General features: G+C 40.5%; 1 protein-coding gene across 1 annotated transcript; it reads left to right on the forward strand.

The window, feature by feature from the left end:
- Nucleotides 1-3,072: 3,072 nt before the first annotated feature.
- Nucleotides 3,073-22,250, forward strand: EMILIN2 (elastin microfibril interfacer 2; the record flags this gene model as incomplete). Its single annotated transcript, XM_010022300.1, has 6 exons — nt 3,073-3,248; nt 5,992-7,926; nt 13,832-14,170; nt 14,738-14,776; nt 20,974-21,108; nt 21,829-22,250. Coding segments are annotated over 6 exons (2,962 nt in total), but the record flags the coding sequence as incomplete, so codon positions are not given.
- Between the last annotated feature and the right edge of the window lie 528 nt (nt 22,251-22,778).

The following is a 22,778-nucleotide window of genomic DNA, read 5'->3' on the forward strand; positions in this document are numbered from 1 at the left end:
AAGCTGTTCTACATCCAGATTTTTAAGCATTTTGATTCTAGCTTAATTCTTCTCTAGGAGAAATGTGGTTTAGGATTCAGGTTGGTCTGTATTTGATGTGCCATAGCTGAAATCGAAACAGATCCAATTCATGTATTTGCTTGAGCTGCAAGACTTGAAAGAATTTGGGAGGAATAGACTGCTACAACATTTTTAAAGTTGTAGATACACTGTGTTCATACTTTATAATTTAGAACAGGAGAATTCATCTGCATTTTAAACAATTTTTGTATTAAATCATATTAAAACATTTAATCCTTTTAGGATCATGAAACTATGAAATAAAAAAGAGTAAGAATGTCAAGCTTTCTTATTTTTTATTTTTAAGATGGAGTTTGGAAAAGTTTTAGGATTTGCCCATATGGAAAATGCTAAGCTTGATTTCTTTTAAATTTGTTGATATTCTTCTTTTGCATTTGGTTGTATCATCCAAAGGTGTCTGCCTTGATGAACATGACTATAGAGAAGGCATACGAAGAATGGTAGAAATAGTAAAAGGAAAAAGCTCATGCTGTAATTTGAATATAGACGTGCACAATTTGCATAAAAGTATTTCTTACTCTTTTTATAAAATGTTTCAGCTATATTCTTAAAACCTTGTTAGGAAAACTTAGAGAAGCGTAATGGTGTTTGAAGATAACCGAAATACTGTCATTTCAGGAAGGAGTCTGGCCCTGAAAGCATAGAGAGGAACACACACAAAGTTTGGAGCAGTTAAGTATTTTATGGGAATCAGAGGAAAGTATGTACGACCATTTCCGGCACGTGAAAATTGATCTGGAAGTTCAAAGTTTGCATTTCAGTAATGTGGTGCTGTGTGAGAGCTTGTAATGACTCTCAAAACCACTTCAAAACACTAAAGCATCTAGCTAATCCTTTCACTCCTCTGACTTGGGCAGCTAGTTGGAAGGAAAGGAATCAAACCCAAATTACATACACAAGATGTGGTTTAATACTTTAGATACTGGAGAAGGAAAAGGAAGTTCCTGGTGGCCGGAATGTTGTGGTGCCCTCCACATTGCACTTCTCTACTTAATTTTTAAAGCACTTGACCTTGGGGATGTCTGTACTTCACATTTGTAAACAGATTCAGCAAATGGTTAGTGAAAACTGTAAAAGAAACAGTGAGCTGGAGTGCAGTCTGCTGCTATTTCATATATGGTGTTGTGAAGGTAGACGAGGATTGGAAACCCATTCTGAGTTTTATGTGCTCCAAGTCAGAATCTGAAAAGCTGACAACCACAGCAAACCACAGCAGTTACAAGCAGCTAATAGAGCTACAGCCTAGCCTGCCCCTGTGTCCTTGTAAAGATTCACAAGGAGAAGGAAATGCAGAGAGGATTATTAGATAAACTACTCTTTTGCCCAAAAACAGTTGGAAAAAATATGGCATTGTGTCTGGTTAAAGTAACTTTTTCCCCCTTAAATGAGAAATCGTAGATAAAGTAATAATGGCTATCAGATGTGGAACATTACATTAAAATTATGTCTCTGAAGGTGAAAGGAGCTGAATAAAAATATACAGAATTATTTCAGTAATTATTTACATGCATGGCAAGAGAAGCTTTGAAGAGTAGCAGTTTAACTCTGTGACTTTTAAGAGAAACTGTTTCACAGCCAGTGTAAGATGTACTTCTACATTTGGTAGCTGATTGCTAACTATTTTTAAGCAATAAGGAATTTTGCACATTAATACAAGGCAGTGTTTAATGAAACATATGCTTGATTTCTGTGTGATAGCATGGCTGCTTCCGGTGCCCATTCTATACTGTATTCTCTGTCCCAAAATACAGTCCCTATGAGCCCAGCCAGGCTAGGAGTGAAATTTGTTGCAGAGCGGAGTCCTTTGCTGCTGTCCTGTATTTATTCTGCTGGTATCACTACTTTAGAGATACGTCAGCTGTGAAGTGAGCCTGTTGTTCATTAATGCATTCAAATTGTTGTCTAATCTGAAATAATCTTAAGAAAAGAAGGTCTGAAAATGTTGTAGAAAGGTTAGTAGTATGATACTAATTTTGTAAAAGAAAGGAATTAATATGAGAAATCGAGATAACTTTTTTGTTTCTTATTTATTCCAAGTATACCAATTTATAGAACTCAGGTGACAAATTCCTGTTTTACTTATTTTCCTCCTCTCTCAACCCAAAATGGAACTTTTAATTGATTTAGTTGTTCTAAAATAGCACAGGCTCTGCTTATGGTCTGGTGGACTACCTTAGTGTATGACTGCAGCTGAACATGGGTACCTGTGCTGAAGGAACGTTACAGAGTAAGTCTGCAGTTAAAGAAAGTCACACAACCAGAATCAGTTTGCCATTTATTAACTTCTGAGTGATTAGTTGGGGAAACTTAAGGTTTACGTACGTAATGTTTGCGTAGGTTTGTCTGCAAGACCCTTTTCATCTTAACTAGTGAAGTAGGAAAGACTTGATTCCTTTGTTGGTTGTGGCATTTCATCTGACTCCTTTCATGTCCTTATCTGACTCATGGTTTCACCATTTTGTCCTTCCCTGTAATAATTCCTCCTAGCTTTGACTTCTCCTTACATATGGATTCCAAGGAATGGCTTATGTGGAGACTCTGAAAAGGCAAATGGGACAAAGGCAGAAATGATTTTTGATGTCCAGAAATGCTGCTGCCAGAGCAGCCCTGTGGGTGGGTTTGCAATGATAAACAGTTAGTTAGAGGAAAAAGGTTTTGAATTTATAGCGTAATACACTGGTGGTCACTGTTACTCTCGGTAGTGTCTGATGAGTTGAAAATTCACTTCCTGCATCATATTACCCCTCTGCTCATACGTGAAAGCCTTTGTTCTATGGCCATATTTGCTACCCCTGACATGACTGTTTTGAGTGCAGGTAACTTTAAAACCTAGGCAGAAACATTTGTTCATTTGATATTTGAAGGGCAAAATCATAGAAGAAAATAATTGGTTTTGATTTAAAAAACAAACAAACCAAACTTTTAATTTTAGTTTTAATCTAAATAGCAGATGAGGTTATGGACTGTTTAAATTGCTTTCTGTTTTGGCAGATACCGAACAAGTTTCAGACCTCGGTACACAGTTGCGTATAAGACAGTAACAGAGCTGGAATGGAGATGTTGTCCCGGGTACAAAGGGGAGGACTGCAAAGAAGGCCCAGCAGAACAGCCAAACACTGCTCGTCGTCCCACAACACCAGCAAAAGCTGTTATGAAGAAAGGCTTGGGTAACTTTTTATTTGAATTTTGGTTTCTTATTTCGTCTTTTAAGTATAAGAACCATTATGGTTTCTATTAAACTCAACAACTGGCAGGTACAAAAGCCATATGGAAGACATGGCATGGTGGGAAAATAATAGCCAGGCAATAACAGCCTTGATACAGAGAATTTCCTGAAGAATAATGGAGGGGTGGCTGTAGATCACTGGCCATAAATACCAGCTGCCTACTCATGGTTCAGGAAAACCTTTGGGTTAAGGTTGATGTTTTTGTAAGAATTTACAGGAGTTTTTCTGTGGTTTCTTCAATGTCAGCAAAGAAGATATATTTGAGAGGAACTATTATTGAAAAAGAACAGGTACTAATTTTAATGATATGTAGTGCTCCTGAGCAGTTTTTTCTTTGTTCAAGGGTTTGTGCAGATTTTACAGATTCTTTCATGTTAGGTTACCTACATTAATACTAAAGGGGAATGATAAACCTTGATTTCTGAAAAAATACCTTACAGAATGAATGATGTTTGTTTGTGTAAGATAATGTCTTCTAAAGGGTGAGAAGGAATGCTGTTACTGCAGTCCTATGCCTTTTCTGCATTAACAAAAAATGACAAACAGATGTTTCCTTCTGAAGGACTTTTTCCAACATCATTGGAGATTAGTGTCACGTATGGTGCTTAGTCAGATTTCCACTTGTGGTTTTGTGTAGTAGAATGGATTGGGACTTTGGTTCAGACCAGTCCTATAGATTATATACATGCTTTAAAAATAAGCTTTTAAAATATTTTTTTAGGCGACCTAAAGTATTATTTCCAGAAGATAATAATAAACCAGTGATATTTTTAAGTAACTTGCACACTGCTTATGTCTAGAGATTTTCTTTCTGCTCCGACCCTAAAATAACTGTAATCCAATGCAAAAATACACCAGTGTGTAGGTAATAGCTACACTCTGTGTACTTTTTTATTATTAAAGGAATCTGCCACCCTGCCAGTCTTGAGAGTACATCTGTGACTTCCTACCTGCTTTGTAATGTCTTTAAGATGAATTCCAGTGTAAAACTTAGGAAAAAATCTAACTCTGTGTCCTTCAGACCCTATCTCAGTGTTACTCTCCACTGTATATCTAGCTTGGAAACAGTACTAAAATTATTTTGTCTGAAGATTTAACTGTTAATGCCACTTGTCATTTGAAAGAGTTATTCTAATGATAACAATTTGTGTGTCTATTTTCTGTAATATTTGAAGAAGTTTATTTTCTTCTTAGCTTCTGCTTCTTAACTACATTTACTTTTTCGTGTCTGCAATAGTATGCTTTCAGTGTGCAAATGTGTTTGGATTATGCATTGCATAGAAAGTATCATGCAAAATCCCGCTTAGGATTATACATGAAGTGTTTATAGAGTGTACCCCTCTGTGCACAATGCAAAGATATATGGGAGTAAGCAAATAAATACAGTCATGTGGATCTACAAATTAAAGTGGTATTAAATGTTTGTTACAGTAAAACAACTGGTGGTCTAGTTGCAGATTCGATAAATATTAGATGATTATTTGGGATCACAGAGTATCTTGACTTATTAGTGCCTTGTCAAACAACTCTATGATACCAGAAAATAGGATTAGAGGGGTCTTAAGAGCTCTGTTTATCCATCCCCTAAGTTGGGATCAGCTATGTCTGTCCATCCTCCACTGGTGGAAATTCTGCTGCTCGTGTGGAAATGCTTTCTGCATTTCACTTTCTGTACAGCTATCAGGCCTCACCTTCATGTGCTCCAGTTGAAACCCATTCATCTTGTCCCCATCAGTAACAAATACGGAAACAGTTTATTCCCTACTGGTTTGCAGATATCTTTCAGAATATCACTCTTCATTCTCCTCTCCTCTAGCCTAAATAACAAATTACTTTCACTTTTCCTGCAGTTTGTACTTTATTGATCTCCAATAATGTTTCTTTCTTTCTTAGGGATTTTCTAGAATTGTTACACATTTTGCTTGAAACAGAACATCCAGTACTGTATGTGGCTCTGCAAATGAGGTGATACCAATGACACATGGATTGGACAGATAGTTTCAGATTCATTAGTTGAATTGTGCAAAGTAAAAAGTAGATTGTAGCTAAAAGTCTGCTTTTACTTTTTTTCATTCCGTGAGGAGAGTGCTGGTGTTATTTTAACCTAATGGTTTTGGTCGTGTGAAGCTTATGCTTTCATACAAATTTTTATTGCCTCCTTAAATATGTATCCAATAATTATGTATTTTTTAAGCAATTTGATAACTGCAATATCTTGTGGAACCTCATCCAATATATGCATTTGGATCCCAGTTCAGCAAAACACTGAAGCATAAATTCACTTTAGGTACATAAATTATTGACACGTAAGTTTCCAGTGGGAATTCAGGAGCAGTACCTCCCAAATTACTGTTAAAGGTGATTGCATTGTGACGTTATGGATCTATAATGGTGTATTATATATGCTATAGCTTAGATTCATTGCTGAACAAGAAAAGGGATTCTGCTTAATTTATTGCCATTTTATCTTGGCAGGAATTAGTGTGCTAAAATTTTAATTTGGAGTGTTCTGATAATGTTTTAATTATAAACTACTGAAAACAAGAATAGAAAAGGGAACAAGCATTATGCAATGTAAGTCATTCTTTGGCTTTAAAGAAAAGTGAAATTAGCATCAGGTGATTAAACCAGATACCACTGGGAATATTTACATCCAGGCTTTTCTGTTATTTCCATGAAACAGATGCAGAACCAACAGAAGTGCCAGAACCTCCACCATATGAGAAGAAAATGCAGTTTCTTGAGGATGAACTTTTTAGGCTTACACGATCAGTGCTTGAACTTCAGTCCTCTGTGGCAGGCGTGAATGAAAATCTAAAGTTGACTGTCCAAGAAGATGCTAGTAAGATGTTGGTTACTTGGCTGAACAACCTTTATGACCGCCCAGAGCCCGATAGTGCGGTTGGTGGTGAAACAGACACTATTCATCTGCCTGGACTCCTCAACAATAAAGATCAGAAAGACCCTTTTATTGATTTCGAAATGGAAGATCTAAAGTCTGAGCTAGCTGACGTCAAAGAAGCCTTGAAGATGAGGAATGACAAGCTGGAGGAACTGAATGGAAAAGTAAAAGACTATGAAGGGCAATTAAAGCAACTGCAGGAGGCAGCACAAGGACCTACAATAACAATGCCCAGTGACAACATATATCGGGAGTATATAGATTCAAAATTTGAGTCCCTCAGACAGGAAATACTGGAAGGATTTGAAAAGAAAATGGCAGATCTGAAGAACTCCTGTGAATACAAATTACAGGATATCCAGCAGCAGTGTGACGACAATGACAGTAACTGTGTAGGAATAATTGATGTTATAAAAGGAAAAGAGAATGACTTGAGGAAAGAAATAAATACTCTCCGAACTCAGATTCCATCAAACAAGTCCAATTGTTGCAAGGAGGGTGAGAGCAATGACTTTGACCAACAAATAAAGGATTTAGATAAGAAGATTGAGAGAGTTGCGGAAGCACACAGGATCTTGAACGTCCGAATAGATAATGAGATCAGTCGATTGTCAACTCCAGATCTAGAAGACATGTTTGGTGAGAGATTGGAGGAGCTATATGCAAGGATGAATGTTACAGAACGAAATGCTGAAGAACATTGCTTTTACGTTGAGGAAACTCTCCGTGGTGCTATAGCTGCTGAGGTAGATGAATTGAGAGACTTGTTTGACCAAAAGCTGCGGGCATTAGAAGATAGGCTAGGTGGCACTATATTAGAGATTGCTAATACCACAGACCCAGATGGAATGTTTATTAATCCTGGGCCCATCTTGCCCAGTGATGCAGGATTTGCAAATAAACAATTTACAGAGGAGATAAATTTCCTGAAGAACAAACTGCTGTCACTTGAACACCTCTGTGGGCAGAAATGTCAGTCTGCACCGCAGGGTACAGAGGACATTCAGAAAGAGCTAGAAAACTGTAGCAACAAATACAGTCACTTGCTTTTGAAAACAGAGAATAACTCTTTTCTCCTGCAGTCTCTAAATAGCTCTCTTAATGAGAAACTCAACTTAATTAAGGGTAACCAACGTGACATCCAGAAAATGCAGAGAGATGTACGTGTATTCCGGTATAGTCTAAGTGTCATGGATAAAGATATGAAAAATCTTCAGGATGGCTTGAGTAGCTGCAAGGAGCAGCTTCTGGGTGTCAATTCTACCTGTAGAAAAACACAACGAGGTGTCTTCCGGAAAATCGATCAAATGCAGAGGACATTTGCAAATCAAACTGCTCATTCCAGTGATAACTGCTGTGGTGAAGTGAAAGAGAGACTAGAACAGCTGAATGACCATATCCTGAATGATCTTAGCAAGTGCAAAGAGAAGACCCAAGGTATCCAGGAGGGTGTTTCGGATGTTGAGAGCAGAGTCTCGCATGTTGAACAGGTTTGTGGCAAGCTGGACTTTGTCTCAGGTAGCTTGCAGAAGATAAAAGAAGGTCTGAATAAGCACGTGAGCAGCTTATGGAACTGCATCCGTGATATGAATGGAACTATAGTGTCTCATTCCACTGATATTTCTGGCCTCAAAAATTCTGTCCAGCACTTCCACAGACAGGTTTCCAAAATTACCACGGACATTGAAGGCATGCTGAAATCTCAGCCTGATCCAAGTAAGTTTTTTTCTCTTTTAAATGCTTTTTGTTAGTTTGTTTTTCAACTGGCTGTCTTTTCTGAATCACTTAGGAAGGAACTAAACAGGGAGGAAAAATTTAATATTACACAACTTCTACCTTGTTTTTACAGTGACTCTAATTTGGTTCTTTGCTCTAGAACACCGTAGAGGACTTTGAGTGCTTATAAAAGTATTCTCAAAAATGAAGAAGTTTTATATGCTTTCATGTTTACTTTGAGCCAGAATAAAGAGAGTAGGAAAACTAATACTACTGGATAGTGAGTTTAAAGTGAGTTTTAAGTTGTAATTATCTGTGGGTGTTATTCCAGTTAATTTGATTTTATTTTGTTGTATAATATTATTCTTGATTCCTCAGGGGAAACTGAAAAGTAAGTGGAGAAAACAGAAGTCAAAGGAATTTAAATTTATGATAAGAAAGATTCCCTGTAAGCTTTGTTCTTAGCATGAGTTAATGATTATAATTCATCACCAACTCTTTGATTTAGGACTTTCACAAACAAGCTCCGGCCTATCTTGGTATGGCAATATAAGACTTCTTCATAGTTCTCCCAGGAGTTTGCATTCCCACAACATAGCTGGCAAGTTGGCAATAGGTGCACACCCCACCTGGCAGTGTTTTCACATCTCAGCCACTTTTGTTCGTAGTCCAACATGTTAGCTCAAATCTACCTCCGCAGGTGGTTTAAAATTTGCATTAGAGTGGCTGAGAAGCAAAGGCACATTCCCTTTGGCTTAAAATGCTGTGAAATGGTAACCTCACATGTTGGTGAACCGTGCCACGAAGGTTTGGAGATCTTGCCAAATGCCACTCAGTTCCCTCTGAAGAAGGGCGTAGTTCTTGCAAGAACTCTGCAGCTCTTCCTCCAAATTTCAGCAAAGGGTTGTTTTTCTGAGAGATTCAAAGTTTACAGAAGGAAGCTGAGTTCCTGTTTCTGTCAGCATGACGCAAAAACACAGGAATTGGAGACTATTTTGAAACTGCACTCTTCAGTTGGTTGATGCTTCTGGTTTTAATTCTGTGCACACGTGAGAGAAATAAGATGCCAATTTCTGTGGCTGGCCTTGAATCAGAAGAGAGGTGCTGAGGGAAGAGGCTGTGAGCTGTTGCAGTTGGTGGTGGTTGGGGGAGATCAGATGCAGGACTGTGAGCACTCTTGCTTGAATGGAAAAGTTGTGCTTCATGAAGGGTCGGTCTGAAAGTAATTTCTTTAGTGAAGAATGTCCTTCTCATTCTGAGGCAGAGACTTGAAAGCCTGTGATAGGATGTGTTTCTTTTGAGTGTTTAATTGCTTAAAACCAAATGTATTGCAGTACTTGACACAAAAATCCTTCTGAGATGAGAAGCTCTTGTGAGAGATTAAAAAAATAAATATTTCTGTTCCTTTAAATGGAAAAGTGAAGGGGAGTGGAGGGGGTCTGTAATCCTCGTATAGTTCACTTGGTGAAATCTTGACTTAAATTCAACAGGGTTAGGACCTTCACCCCTAGATCCTGCAGAAGCAGACCCAGTCCCCATTAAAATGCATTATGATGTACTTGTGTAATCCTATTTCTCATTCGTCTTGACCAAAATAAATTTGCAGTAGGGACCAACACTGGAGAAAGGTCCAAGAAATGCACAGTAATCTTTTCTGTGCTATTTAAAGCAGGTGTTCAAGCATCCTCATGGGTGGTATTATCAGCCTTCTTGCAGTGTTGTAATGCATTAAAAAGCCTCAGCGTGCCTGGGTTTCCATAAAATAATGCTGTTTCAGGGCAGAGCTCTCCATCCACCCTTGGGTGTTGAGAGCCTGTGGAAGGATGCTGCTGCTGGATCTGGGGAGTAGGCGCTCTGAGCAAACCTCCCTGTGATGGAGTACCTCTGGCCTCTGAAGGATAGGTGAAGCACACACTTCAGTCCCCAAATGTTTCCAATTAAAATAACTCTCTGGCACAGCAGTCTAAGTAAATTTTGATGGTTGGAGTCGCAGAAAGATTTTGGCAAAAGAGACTTTTTGGCAGTAGTTTGGGAACCCATTTATGTGAGTTGGGGTGCGGCTTAAATCATATATCTGTGATCTGCAGCATCATCACCAATACCAACATTTGAAAGGAAGACTGTCAGTCCTGGCCTTAGATCAGTGTAGAATTTCTTATGCACCATTTGCCAGCGTATCGTAGCATTCAGATGATGTCATTTGACCTCAGAAGGACCGAAACAGAAACAAGCTGTTGCTAATAACAGTTGTAGAGGGCAGTAAGGCAAGGATATGTTGCAAGATATACCATATAAAATCTTATCAAGCAGTGTGAGCCCGGCTCACTGTAAACCTGAGCAAAGTCATATGACCCTGATCTTAGGAATACGCCTGTGTTTTTTTCCCAAATTTTAAATTAATGGGTTTCAAGTGCCTCAGTGCAAACTAACAAGCCAAGTTAGTCATTGATTGTATGTCAGATATGGACCCAGGGGCCAGAAATTTTCTTGTCATAATTTCTGATGAAGATATTACAGCATCCTGCCATACACAAGGTGGTGGGGCAGCAGGCAGTGGTTTGCTCCAAGAGTGTAGGGAACCATGCATGTTCTCACCGAGGTAATGCAGTCCAGCAGCTCTTTGTCCACATTAGATGGTGACCATCTCCAGCTCCATGTCTTGTAGGATAAATTGTTCTCACTGCACTCTGTACCTCTTTGCAGGTATGTTTGCTCTCCAAATGGCAAGAAACTGAAAGCCATGTTAGTCTATTGTAACTTACTGCCCATTTGTACAACTTCATCAAGATTTCCAGGAATCTCAACTGTGGTCATGCAGCCAGATACCATGCTGGGAGTGCAGTTTGCTTTCATTATGGTTATTTGACCTGAACTGCAATTCCTCTGGGAATTTTGTCTGTAGCCGGGCTTTGAAAGCAACAGCAAAACGTCTTCTGCTGAAGTTGTGGTCTAAGAAAACAAATGTGTGCTCTGCATTACAACACTGATAAAGGGCAATGTAAAATCTTAGTGTTGTGCAAATAGCTATAGTCGATTCCTCTAGGCTCCCTGTGAGCTTTTACTTTGTATCTTAATTGTCAAATCCCTTTGGTATCCATAAAAAAATCCCAGTAAGGTCTGTTTGGCTTACTCTGAGTGCAGTCACAGATTCTTTTACTCGCTAGTTTGTTTTTTGCACTTCGTTTCTATGTGTTTTGGGGGCTCCAGAGATGATGATTGGGGCAGAATGATACTAGAAACAGATGCATCCTGAAGATCCACCCGCCTCATGCATCCAGGTCACTGCTCGTAAATCATTCCTTCTTCAGTTAGTAAATTTTCAGCTGAGGAGGAAAAACATTTCGTTCTGTTTCACTTGCGGATGGGCATCTGAGAGCAGAAGTAGTTGTGTGGCATGGTAACTGAATTGTCACACCAGTGATGACAACTAGAGCGGCCAGGATGCCACTGCTGAGGACAGTGTTACTGTTCTCAGCTGTGTAATGAGCTCAGCTATGCTCTTCGCCTTCCCAGATAGATGGGAAGATGACAGGGAAGATTTCTGTTTTGTCTCTTGTTCAGCAAAGCTTAAGCAGGTCCAGCTAGATTCACCCCAGCCTTCGTCAGGGCTTCATTTTCTCACTGCCTTGTGAATTGAAAACATGTGTCGAATTCAGCATCAGGATAGGGTGGCTCCAGTGTTATCATCTTTGTCTACTGATTTATTGGTAGCGTCTTGCTATAATATATCTTCAGTAGAAGAGGCCAAAAAGGTTGGCAAAGATGGCAGTCGAGATCCCTCTCAATCCACACATACCTGATTACTGGTACTTTAAGTTGAGCTTTAGGCAGGTGATTTTGGATTTTTTTTGTAGTGGACAGTTCTGAATATTGCATTATTGATGGTGCATGCGAGGAAGTGGTTTGCACAGGATGTGGGATTTAAGCAGTTGTTATTTGAAGGTTTAGAAAAGGAACCAGAGCAAGTTATTCATTTTCCTCGTGTCAGCTCAAGTCATTGTCTTAATAAAGCTCAGCCTAGTTGACTAGAGTAATGACAAGTACTCGCATCCCAAGGTAAAGTGTTTTGTCAATCTGTGTTTTGAATGAGGTAAATCTGAAGCTCTTAGTTGAGGGTCTAAGTCTGTGCTGCTGTGGACAGAAGATGTCTCACCAAGATAATAACACCATTAAGCAATTCACTTTCTTTAAGCCTTTTATTTAATAAAATGTTTTTAATCCTGGGATTTTTATAAAGATAACTATAATCTGTATAAAGTGAACATTTCTCTCCTTAGTTCTCTGCCTTGTGGATAGAGTTATGGAGTAAGCTTCAATGCAGTTTATCAGTGCACCGCTTGTGTTAGTTTCGATTCTCATGACAGTTAAATTCAGCCAGCAAAGCTCAGGAAGACTTCTTTTTCTAGCAGGCATGTCTAGTAAATGAATGCAGGTGGTGCGAGACTATGACTTCATACAGCCTCTCTGGAAGGCTTATGTGGGCTTATTATGAGACTGAAAACAAGGAATGAGACTCACAAGGGTAAAACGCAGGTGTTGAGTAGTCATGAAAACAGCACGTGAGTTGCCAGCAACAATGTCTAGCCCCAGCCATGCGTCATGGACAATATCTGCATGATATGGTTGTAGGCTCTCGCAAAGGGCAAAGCTGTGGTCTCCACTGTGGACCATTGCAAGCGTCCTTGTGTGATAAGTTGCATTAGATAAATTTGCAAGGGGATGTTTGTCTGTTTCCCTGGAAACTCCTTTCCATCCCTGCACCTAAAGCTATAGTCACAAAATGCAACCAACGCTAATGTTGAATTTAGAATGAAATTCTAAATATTCCCTGTAAAAGCTGACATTGCATCTGACATGACAAATTCATCTGTAAATATGTAGATTGCTGAAATCTACACACTTGTAGATTCCTGTTCTTGGTGTAATTCAACTTCATTCTTGGGAGGACACTGCATCCTTATATGTCATTTAGGACTTCATTTTTATAAATAAGCCGTAATTCCTATGTAGAACTGGAGCAGATACACAAAAGTAACCATGTCAGTGTTGTTAAACCCTGATGTCATATGTGTTGGCTGCCCTACTGGAAAAGTCTTTTAATGGTATCTCTTCTCTTTAAACAATAAAGGCTTTTCTGGTGGATTATATCCTAGGGTTCTGCCTTTGTTGTCAGAAAATATTAGTAATGGGAATACTTGGAATTAGAAGTTTATTGCTTTTCAAAGTAGGGGAAAAAATCTGTTAAGTCAGTGTTCATTTACTCAGTTTTTCCTGTGAATACTTTTCTTTATGGTAGTGCTAAAGGGTCAGCCTTATGCTAGGTGTTGTGTGAATACAGAGTCAGAAGTAGGAGCAATGGGCGGGAGAGCACACCGAAGTGAACGCAGAGAGAGAGCTCGCAATGAAGATGAAGGCACCAGAGGGAATAGGTGGGATACACAGCCCGCTTGGTGTGCGGCAAGTCGAAGCTGGACAAGCAGGTGAATGTTCACAGGTTATTTGACTTAGGCCAGGTTGGACAGAGTCTTGAGTGACATGGTCTAGTGTGTGGTGTCCCTACCCATGGCAGGCAGGTTGGAACTAGATGATCTTAAGGTACTTTCAAATCCTAACTACTGTATGATTCTATGACTGCTGCTTCTCCTCTCTCCAGGCTGTCTTCATTCCTTTCCCTGTGTCATAGGCTGGGAAAGAGGGGAGTCTATAGTACTGCAGGAGTGGAAAGGAGTTTTATCACTGCAGTCTTGGGTCTGAGGGAAAAGGTGGCCTCAAACTGAGTCCTATTTTAATTTAAAATTGGGTTTTGTTTGTTCTTTTTTTTTAATTTTACAAAAAACAGTCAATTTTAAATACTATTTTAGGTGAATAATTCTGTATCTTCCTTTCTTCTTTCATCATTTCAAAGGGCGAACAGAAGTACCACAGCAGCCATTGCCACCAAGACCACCCCTGCAGCCCCAGCCTGGCATATCCTTGCTTCCATCAAGGCCGAGGATACAAATACAACCCCCGCGACAGAGGACCCCCCTCCTGCCACCGCAGCCAAGACCTCCTCCACGCCCAGCACTGCCAGGGTCAGGAGTTGTGCCATTTCTGCCTGGAACAACGGGGATCATCCTGGAGACTGGAGAGGCAGGGCCTCCTGGCACTGTTCTAATGTCAGGAAGAGGGCGGCTTAGAAGTGTGGATGGTCAGGCTGGTCAAAGTACTGTGCCCATTGCTGAAGGGTATGCTGGAGCACCAGGTGAGAGAACCAAACTGACAATGAATCATTCCCATCTAAGTACAACGGACAAGCCAGGTCTTGCTAGAGGAGTGGCACTGAGATCTATTGTGCTTTACCAGCCACCTTTCAGCCTTTAGTGGATGCCCTTATAGCTGTTGCAGCTGGGAATGGGCTTACGGCAGAGATACTGCAAAGGGGCCGTTGCAGCCTCTGGCTGGCTGCAGAAGTAAGGGAAACAGATTCAGTGCCACTTCTGTTGCCCTTGCCAAGGCTGCGTAAAGCATGAGGTAAACAGAGCTAACGTAAAATCCTTGGTAACTACAGCGGCTTTGCCACTAGGGGAACTTAAATGATTTTTTTTTCTTGCTATAGTGTTTGCAGTGGATTTAGTACATTGTACTAAGAATTTGGTTTTATTAACCATGACCACTCCAATTTAATGATAATTGAGCATCTCTTAAGAGATGCTATTTAGTAGCTGTTTCAGTAGGTTGCTGTTAGGTAACAGAGACTGCAGTGATATTTTGTCATAATGTATTCCATTACATTCTGTACTGTGTCACACATACTACTTTTCCTTTGTAGGATATCCAAAGTTATCTCCTCCTCCCACGGACTCACAAGGTAAGGCAGTTGTTTCCTAGAAATTCTTTACACAGGTAATTAATGTTTATTTTAGTCCCTGGATTGTCATGGTTGAGAGAACGTTGATTTTTAGTGTTCAAGTTTAGCACTGATGAAAATCTGTCAGATTTTTCTATACCTAAGCATCAAAACATAATCTGCATCCTTGGAAGATATGGAGGTTTTGAAAAATAGTTCATTTGGGTTATTGTTACTTATTTCAGTGGGGTTTTTTTTAAATTCAGAGGGTTTCTATGTCCTAGTAAATGTCAGTACTGACCTTTTTACTTTCCTTTTAAATGCTAAAATATATATTTCTTTCCAAAAATTTTAATATTTCTTTAATAAGATATGAATAAAGCCAAGACTAAGATCTTGAAGCACTGCTAGTATCTGAGCTAGTGCATGTGTTAGTCCTCCTCATGGGACAGTCTCTGTCTTTGTTAGAATCACAAGGGCTCGTGTTACTGACTTTTGGGAAAGCAAAAGTGCTGGTACAGACAACCACAGTTTAAAAAGATTCCAAATGCAGTTTTCTGACTTTGGTGTTTAGTTTTTATTTTTTATAATTGTTAATTGTAAATAAGCTCATTTATGGATTTGCATGATAAACAGGTATAAGTCTTGTGTGGGACATGCTAGTTGGCCTTGATAAATATGTTGATGGGGTGCTGCCTGCCCGACAACCTCATGCTCAAGATATTATCTGATATCCTGGATCAAAGTGAATATTCCCACGCCCTCTTCAAAAATAATGATTTCATCTAAATTTGTTTGAGGAAATATGGGAAATAGATGAAAATAAAACATTAGGGCTTTATGGCATCCAAAATCCTACCTTGGGACTTAGTTTGATGGCACTAATGAAATCACAGATAAACATCATAAAGATTGGTCTAGGTACTGACAAAAAGAGATGTAAAGATTTCACACTGAAATCCTGATATTCATACTTTCTAATTAAAAATCTGTCATAGCCTTAAAGCAGTCTTTTTTGCATTTGAGGATTGTGGTAGTAAGAACAAGCAGCAATAGACGAGGCTTCTGGAAGAGGATAAGAAGTAAAGAAATACTCATTTATCTCGATGCCAGCAAAGCCAATATAGATGTCAAGATTTCTGTGATAAATGGATTTCCTGGGGGTTTTCTTTCACTTTGTACAATCTGTGCCGTTCACAGACAGCAGTATTTTAATCAGTTTATGCTAAAACTGTGTGAAACAGTAGGTGGATGTTAAGTGTTGAGAAGGCAGGGTGCGGCAGGCAGCGTGCCTGTTGCTGCTTGGTGGAACACGTTGAAAGTAACGTTATCACCCTGGGATCCAGAGAGAGGTGGGCTTGACCAAGATGTTCCTTTCCCTGATCCGTGCCCCTGAAGACCTATGTAAATATAAGATATACCTTCTGATCTTTCCTTTAACTTTTCCCAAAATGCCTTGCAAACCCCAGTGGTATGTAGTCAGAGAAAACAGGGAGGTAAGGGTGGTACAGATCCTGTGGAGTTAGAGCATTTACGTCCACTGTCCCTAATCATCAGTGTTTGCTTATAAGCAGCAAAGAAAGAGAGCATTCTGAGGTAACATTCAGCAGTTAACGATGTTGTGGTGGAAATGAACAGCTGGGGAATGGAAGATTTTTGGCTTATTGGGGAAAGAATGCTTAAATAAGGCATCAAGGAATCCTTAATATCTAATCTGTGCAGGACCAGTTTATGATGTCCTTACCAGTGTTCGCCCAGTGCATTTTGTAGTTATGAAATTTGAAAGAAGATCAGATGTTCTTGTACAATAATTTCTAAAATAAGCAGCTTCTACTATTAAATTGGCCTTCTGAGTACTTCCTTTCACTTCTGTTTCTGAATAACTTCTGTTACATAAAAAGCACCGTTCAGGAAGAAGCTGAGGGCTCCAACTCTCCTCTGGGATTAAACTAGGCCACTTCAGTGGTCTTCTTGAATGCTGAGGCACAATTTGCCTACTTTAAATAGCAAAGTATTTCTTGAGATTTTCAGATGCATTAGCTATCTGTTTGCATGCATCTCACAATATGACATGATAGGTAAACATTTTCAAGGACCTAACAAGTAGTAGTGAGAGAGTATAAGGTACAGTATTACATATTAGCTCTATTTTCATGGGCAAGGAGTTTATGACCGAGGTGAGTTAAGTGTCAGGAGCTCAGTGCATCCACCTAATCCCTTTTAATGCAGAAAGAGTTGAACCAATTGTTATTAAAGAAATACCAGCAGGAAATGTTACTGAAGCATGGCAGTTTTACAGTTATGAGAATTTATGTTTGCTGAAGCAAGGAAAATTGCAGAGGCAGAAGTAGTGAATTGGCTGATGAACTGATGTAGGATCTGATAAGAAAATGCTTGTAAAATCCCAGGTCACACAACTAGGCAAGGACAGAGCCAAGAAGAGGATTTGGACATTCTGATTAACATACAGAGGGTCACAGTGAAAAAAGTCACTGAAAGCACAAACTGCTTTTCCCACCCTCCCCCTTCATGCTGCCTGCAGTGTTGCTTGTGTCCTTAGCCTTGCAGTTTCAGTAGAGGCTGTTGCACCTCTCTAAAAGAAAACTCCTTGTGCAGTGTAATAAAGAAAACAGCTGATCTAGTGAGTCCCACCGCTGTGTGAATGCTGCTGTATGTATCTGTGCAGAAAAGGGCTAATTTGGTCTTTTTAATTCTTTTTACTTGTCTGATACTAACCATCTTTACTTTTTCCATGTGACTCCAGGCAGCAAGCGTGTAGCACACGTTTCAAATATAAAGGCACAATGTTATGTTAATGTAATATTTTTATTGTTGTAGGTGGTCCTTGAGTTGAAGAAAGAGTTTACTGAATACATAAATTACCTTGTCGTGCTTGTGACAGGTTCTGCTGCATGTTTAGCTCTTTCTTTCAATCATTGGACAGGAAGCAGTATTCTCATTAGTAACATCAGTGGTCTAGCCCAGGGGAGAGCATGTTTGCTGACTCTGAGGTAAAGAACGTGATCACCTGCAATTGCAGCAGTGGTTGTGTTTTGCTGCTGTTTGCATGAAAGAACAGTGCAATTCACAGAAGTGTGCTGAAGGATGGGGTAGAAGGTGGATGGTTGTGTAAGGAGCAGTAGATAGATAAGCACTAGGGAAAACCTTCTCTTGCTGCAAGCTGAGGTAAGAGATGTTAGAGCAGAAAGAGCTGTTACTAACAGGCTCAGGAGAAAAGTAGCTGTGTCTTCCTAATGCGCTGAGTGAGTTACCATCGGCATCAAAACCACTGTGACTTAGCAGAGCAGAAATAATGGGCCCAACTTCAGTGAGCACTGGCTAATGGAAATCAGTGTTACACTGTGCTGCTTTACATGGCCTTCCCATAAGCAGAAGGAATGTTCATGGAAATAGGATGTTAGGGTCAAAATGAAGAGTTAAAAAAAAACACCTCACAACAGGAAAAGGGAGCAGGGAGGTGATAAATTGCTGATATTTTGTCCTCTTTGTCCTGACTGAAATAATGCACTTTGCCCTCATTTAGGTTTAGGGGTATTGGCCAAGCAGAGGAAATCTGACATATCCTTCCTACTCCTGCCATATGCAAAGAAGTCATAAGTGCGTACTGACGAATGAATGATGTACTTATGGTCTCTTTTTGGTGTAGATTCTTGAAGAGTCCTCATTCCAGTTGCTGAGCAGTTGTCAGCAGCACCATTACACTGTTATTTTTTTCTCCTTTCATCTTGACAGAAAATGCCTGTGCTGTGCACTGTTCTGTTTGGCTTGGGTTTTGCTTTTCCTCTTCTTTTTCTCCTTCTGGCCCTTGGGCTCTGTGGGAGGCACGAACTGTGCTGGGAAGTTAAAAGGGAGGCGGAGAACCATGCTATCTTCTCTGGTCTTTTGACTCCCCAGAATGCATTACACTAGCTGAAATTGCCATGAACGTGCATACCTGCTCCTGCTGGAGTATATATAAACATATCTCAAGTGAAACCTTCTTGAGTATATCTAAAGTCCAAGAGTTTTTTCCTCCCCCAGAAGCTGTAAAACCATGGTTGAATGTACTGTTAAACTTTTTGTCTGTCTGGCGGTTTCTTCATCAGAGCTGTGCATGTGGTTTCCAGCTTTTAAGTGCTTTAAAACTTTTCTTCCTGATTTTCATAATTCCATGACATTTAACTGCTTCGGTGAAGTTTCCAAGCCTGGACCTTGCCTAGAGAAGCTGAACTTTGATCTTTGCATGAAGCAGTGTTTGCAAGTGAGGACATGTATGAGAAGGTAGTTCACCTCTCTGTAAGGTTCTGCAAGAGCACTGCTGAGAGGTGTTGGTGGCGCTTGTGAAAGCTTTAAACAGGCACAGTTCCAGCTGGGGGCAGAGAGGAGGGTAAGAGAACAGACACATTACATCTTTACTGCGCCTCTGAACTGATCTACATTGACCACTGAACTGATCTAGAGAATAGTTAGGTTTAAGATTTCTCCTTTGGACAAACCCAGCTGGTAAGCTAAACTAGGCTGCAGATATGAAGCCATGTTGGCAGCAGACTCTCATAACTATTCTAGCAATTAGTGCAGGAAAATCTTGAAGGAAGCTGTGGCGGGCCAGGGCAGGAGGTTTGTTCAAACCAAACAGAACTGGAGTTACTCCAAACAGAGAGGACAGTGTTTCTGGGCAGGCAACAAATAGTTTGTGTCATCTGTGCAGTATGACTGAAGGGGAGAGAAGCCAACAAGAAGTTAGTTGAAGTGCATTTTTAGTTTATTTGAATATCAGGATAAGCTGAGAATACAAAGAGATGCTTTCATTAAGTAGTGTGGTGTTAAAGTAATGGAGCTGTACAGAAGTTCCTGAAGTAAGTAGACTTCCTGCAATTAATTTTGGTCCTTTCAAACCACCTCATCTTAGCCTACAGGAGCCCCTGCAGGCACACTGTCAGGTAGGGGTAATGAAAAAGGGCTTCCGTCTTTTTCAGAGCGTGAGACAAAATACTGCATAAAGGGATTTCCAAAGATACGTGAGGCAGCTGGTTACCAGCCCCTCAGGGAAATCAGGATAGTTATGTGCCATTTCTGATGTTGCAGGCATGTCTTCACCTTGCCTTACCCTCCCACCCCCCATGCCAAGTTATTCAGACAAAAAAGGATAGATAGCAGGGCATTTGCATATCCACATTTTAGATGAAGTTTTGCCACTTTTTAACTTCAGTTTTTAAGGGATATAATCTTAATCAAACATTGGCTGCTGATGGGCTTCTCGGATTGAGAGCACAAAGAAGATATGGATCCTAACCTGAACAGGAGGGCAACTTTGAGTGTATTTGTTGTTTACCTAATTGCCCAAACAAAGCAACTATAGTAGAAGACTACTTCTAGCAGTGTGTCCTACTTTAGGGGAAGTGTGTAGAGGGAAAGGAACTAAAATGGGACTAAGAAGTTAAGTGGTCAATCACTAAATGCCATTAAGCCAGACTGTTAAAAGTAAAAATCTGTCTCAGTTGTCCAAATTGTATTTATTTCATCCAACAGCAGTCTAGCAGCAGTGTTTAGCTAGTAAGCAGGTAGCCACTATAAAATACTGAGGTGTCTGTCTGATCTGCTGAGAAAAGAAATAAAAACTGGAAGGGAAAGTCTTTCAAAGGAGAAGTGCTGGAGAGAGAGAAAAGCCCCAGTGATGGATCTCTTTGCTATAATGCCAGTGTTTCTTCTTGTAGCTGTTTTCACTACGCTTCAGCAGAGAAGGTGAGAGATCTAAGCATGAGTCTCAGCATGACTAGGAAAGCTGGCACGACCTATATACCTTTAGCACTCCTGTTGTTGTTGTGATAGCGATGGAGAGTGATGTCCAAGGGCAGCCTTGATCCTGAAGAGGGTTTGTGGCAGAAGCATTGCTGAATTGAGAGGTGGCAGGATTTCCACTGCTAGCATTTACAAGCCATGTACCTTTTCCTTAGAAGCTAAAAAAAAACACCCCACCCAAACCCAGGGATGCTGTGGCCAAGGCTGGAATTTTACGGTGCTTAGTAAATTTTATGGTGAGACAACTGGGACCTGGGCCAGCAATACGTATTCTGCTACTTCTGGCATCCCTCAAGTGACAGGATTGATCCAAGCAGAGTATGTGCAGGAACAGAGACACACGGGATTATAAACCATCACAGGGAGAGGCTGTGTTGTCATCCTGATGTGACTCTGACTCATGTTGTTACCCATTTTAGGACCTGCTGCTGCTGCGGCCTCTCTGGTGTCATTTTCTGCTGGGCTCACGCAGAAGCCTTTCTCCAGTGATGTCGGCGTGGTTCACTTTAACAAAGTGCTTGTGAATGATGGGGACTATTACAACCCTAATACAGGTAACAGCCAAAGAATGGACTCACAGAGATGCCAGACAGGCAGTAGCATGGATTGCCAGTATTTGGTGCTGTCTAAGGCCTTGCTGGTGCATTGGGCAAACAAAATAAGTCAATCTAAACCTGGAGTAAAAGCCTCCTATGGATGTGGACAGGCACACACTTCGCCACTGCCAGTTTTCCACAGCTGTCTGGTAATTCTGAGGCCAACTCAACACTGTGTCAGCCCTTCCAGCACAGCTGGTTGTGCTCCTCACCCAGCTCAGGCTGAGCCCAGGTAGCAGAGGTGAGGTTCCTTGCTAACCTGCTTCACTGCAGCTCAGCCAGATGGGTCTCCTGGGGAGAGGCAGGCAAGACGTACTGCCTCCCCACTAGTAAGTAGTACCTATGGGCTGCCCCCTCCTGGAGCAGAGTTGTGTCACTTGAGGGTGTTAGGTGTGCCTGGACCTACTGGGGACTGGCACAGCATGTGGGTGCCTTTCACCTCATCACCCAGCTCTAAGTCATGGTGGCTGCTTAGACCAGGAGGTTCCTGAAGGACTTTGTGGGCTTCAGTATAAAAGCAGCAACCATTTACCTTCATGACTGCTGTCAGTTGGTCTGCTGTCCAGGGTGACCTTGTCACAGTTACCTGTACGTAGCAATGTCACTTTGTTTGTCATTGTGCTTGGAGCGATTAGGTCTCTCCATTTTGAAAAACTCACTCTGAGAACTCTTCTGCAGGCATTTTCACATCACCATATGAAGGACGCTACCTGATCACCGCCGTGCTGGCCCCGGAGAGGGATGAGTATGTAGAAGCAGTATTGTCTGTCTCCAATGCAAGTGTAGCTCAGCTCCACACGGCTGGGTACAGAAGGGAACTGCTGGAGTATCACAAACCCTACTCGGGGAAACAGACCTGTGGTGGTCCTGGGACGTTCCACCTTGTTCTTCACCTCAAAGCAGGAGATGAAGTAAACGTTGTCGTAACGGGAGGCAAACTGGCCTACACAGACTCTGATGAAATGTACTCCACGTTTAGTGGAGTTCTCCTTTATCCTTCTATTTCTCATGTTTAGGTTTACCTTGAACAGGAGAGAAGGGTAAGATATTCAGAAGAAATTAAGTGTAAAAAAATTCAAAGCTTTAATATATTCAGTTTATATATTTGATTTCAGTGATGGGTTTATAGTCTAATCTGAGACCTTTTCCTTGTCCTGTTTCCAGAGATAGCTACAGAAGACATGTTTCTGTAGCTAAACTAATTCCTTCCCAAGCTCTTGTTCACCTGCACAAGCAGAACAACTGTTTAAACAACAAATACGTTCTTGATAGATACTTCTCCACTGTGCTCTTGCTATTCCCTATTAAATTGTCTTTGCAGTGTTCTCCCTAGTTTTTCAAATTGTCCCTAGTGTATCGAAGTTTACATCTGAAGTTTACAGTCGTTGTCAGCTATTTTTATGTTTTCAGTAAAGCAGGGCCAGAAAAGTGAAATTGTATCAGACATGGTCAATAACTTCTTATTCCTTGTGTTATTTAAGACTATGTTGAGTCAAGTGCATTCTTACAAGCAGTTTGTTCAATGCAATTGCTAACCGTGGTGGTGCGGAGAGAAAGGATACCCACCTGCACCAGTTTTCTTTTTTCCTTTGAGGCCCAAACACAGTGCTTAGAGACAGGTGACTCAT

This window comes from Nestor notabilis, unplaced genomic scaffold, assembly GCF_000696875.1.
Source record: "Nestor notabilis isolate BGI_N333 unplaced genomic scaffold, ASM69687v1 scaffold13049, whole genome shotgun sequence".
NCBI lineage: Eukaryota > Metazoa > Chordata > Aves > Psittaciformes > Psittacidae > Nestor > Nestor notabilis.